This window comes from Atta cephalotes (assembly GCF_000143395.1).
Source record: "Atta cephalotes unplaced genomic scaffold scaffold00009, whole genome shotgun sequence".
In the NCBI taxonomy this organism is placed as follows: domain Eukaryota; kingdom Metazoa; phylum Arthropoda; class Insecta; order Hymenoptera; family Formicidae; genus Atta; species Atta cephalotes.
This window is the reverse complement of record NW_012130073.1, coordinates 6,961,929-6,964,136: the sequence shown is the minus strand read 5'-3', so window position 1 is coordinate 6,964,136 and position 2,208 is coordinate 6,961,929. Positions and strand designations below refer to the sequence as shown.

At 32.7% G+C, this 2,208-nt stretch overlaps 1 protein-coding gene across 1 annotated transcript in view; it reads left to right on the top strand.

The window, feature by feature from the left end:
- The first annotated feature begins 1,713 nt into the window (after nucleotides 1–1,713).
- LOC105627598 (lipid storage droplets surface-binding protein 2-like) overlaps nucleotides 1,714–2,208 on the top strand; it is a 5,213-nt gene continuing 4,718 nt past the window's right edge. The window contains exon 1 of the mRNA XM_012208877.1: nucleotides 1,714–2,016. Within this exon, the coding sequence (XP_012064267.1) occupies nucleotides 1,714–2,016 (303 nt within the window). The remainder of the gene's footprint in view (nucleotides 2,017–2,208) is intronic.

Below are 2,208 nucleotides of genomic sequence, written 5' to 3'. Positions count from 1 at the left end.
TAATACATACTAGTAATTATGTTTGATAAAAACGACTAAAAATTGGCTAAAAATTTGCATAAAGAAACATAACTTAGTAATTTTATAAGATATTATAAGATAAAGATGTTATAAGACAAAATTTACTAAATTAACTTATTTAAATTTTCAATTTTGTTTAGTAAAATTCAATAACTTTTATTTATATATGTAGGAGATGCGAAATTAACAATTAATTTAATTTAATAAGTTCTTTTTCAAGGACTCATTAAATTAAATTATCCTTCCTATGGATAGTCGGCACGCTTTTATCCTGGGGATTTAGTACAGAGACGAACCACATTTACTTTCGACGATAAGATTTTATCGTCGATAGTGTCAGAAAATGTGTATAGGCTGCGTTCCACTTAACGTTTGCAATGCTCGCGAGCATCGTTTGTCCTTATTTAATATTTGATAAATCATAAGAATGAAATGATTCCATAAGCGTTGTGAGCGTTAAGTGGAACGCAGCCATAGTCACATAGTTTCTAAACTGAAAATGGATGTACGGGCGATTTCGACGGTAACAGGAAAAAGGCCAGTATAACCTCTCTCAGGTTTCTTTCTGGTATAGATTACTTCAATCTTTACGTTACCAACGCACGATTGCTTCGAAATGAACTATCAAGAACTTAACAGTAGCAGCGTAATCTCTTGGCGAACAATCGTATTTCCGCTTAATACCGGGTGACGAAAAATAGAGTGCGTTAAAGTCTGTATAATAAATAATTGAACGGTCGTCGGAGTAAACAAATAATGAAATGAATCAGTAATCAAGGTTGCAGCTATGTTTAAAGAGGGAGACAACGAAAAAGGAGAATAAAAGAAAGAGAAAGTATAATAGAGAGAAGGAGAAATACAAAGCCTAGGGCAGCTGAAGGGAAGTTGGCGTTCAGTTACTGTCGCAACGATCGCGTCGGGTAAGTGTCAAACTAACAATTTCCCTTTATCACATCGTATTACATCGATCGGAACACCTGTCAATTCACGACCGTGACATTGATCTTGAAACGCATATGTACGTTTTTATAACTATACTCTGACGTTTTCATCGATCGAGAGCGCGAACAATGAGTCGTAGTAAGCCACGCGCATTCCTATCGCTCGCTGCTTTGTACTCCAATCACGATATTACTTCTCGCTTAGTATGTTTAAATGAACTTTTTCTTCTACTTCGCGAACGCCGTTCAAATCTTGCTTGAATTGCAATTCATATATAGAATGTGTTAATGAAATCTGAGTTGGTATTTATTATTGAGTTGCAGATAGAGTGCTTAATGTAATAATGACACTTATGATGCAATAATAATTGTGAAGAAATTTTATTGACAATGACTTAAATATTATAATGGAAGACAAATGTTCTACGTTAGTATATTATTTATTCTTTTTTAAATTTGCATTCTGTATAAATAATTCATGCACACAATTTATACTTTCATAAAGTTCATAATGCTCTTGTGTTTTTCTTAAACGTTTGTTGAAATATTTTTAATTTAATTTAGGTCCACACAATGATCTTACTACATCTATTAAAATTAATTTTAAATTACAAATTTAAGTTAATTTTAATAGATATAGGAATTAATTAGGTTTTGTTAGAATTATAATATCTTTTTGTTACAGATTATATAGAATCTCAAGAATCAAGAGATTATTCGATGAGGAAAAGATTTCGATTTAATCATAGCCATGGATATGGAACTCTCTGACCAGCTATATCGAATTCAAGCCGTCGATCGTGCTCGTAAAATACCCAGCGTGAATTACTTGTGGGATAAATCCACAGAGGTGTACGAACGTGTAAAAGGCACAAATACGTTTATAAATTGGGCTTTCGACACTGTTGAAAGTGTGTTGAATACGATGATAGAGAAGTCTTTGCCAGTCGCTCGACTGATGGAGAAACCAATTTATACGCTGGATAAAACATTGTGCCAGGGCATCGATTTTGTCGAAGGGAACTTGCCAATAATTAAAGAAGAACCCAAACAGGTATACATACACACACACACACACACACACACACACACACACACACACACACACACACACACACACACACACACACACACATATATATATATATACTCTACTACTATATAGTATTATTATTATTATATTAACTTAATTAATTAATTATTATTATTTATTTTTATTTCTTTCTTTCCTTTACTAGATTAGTTA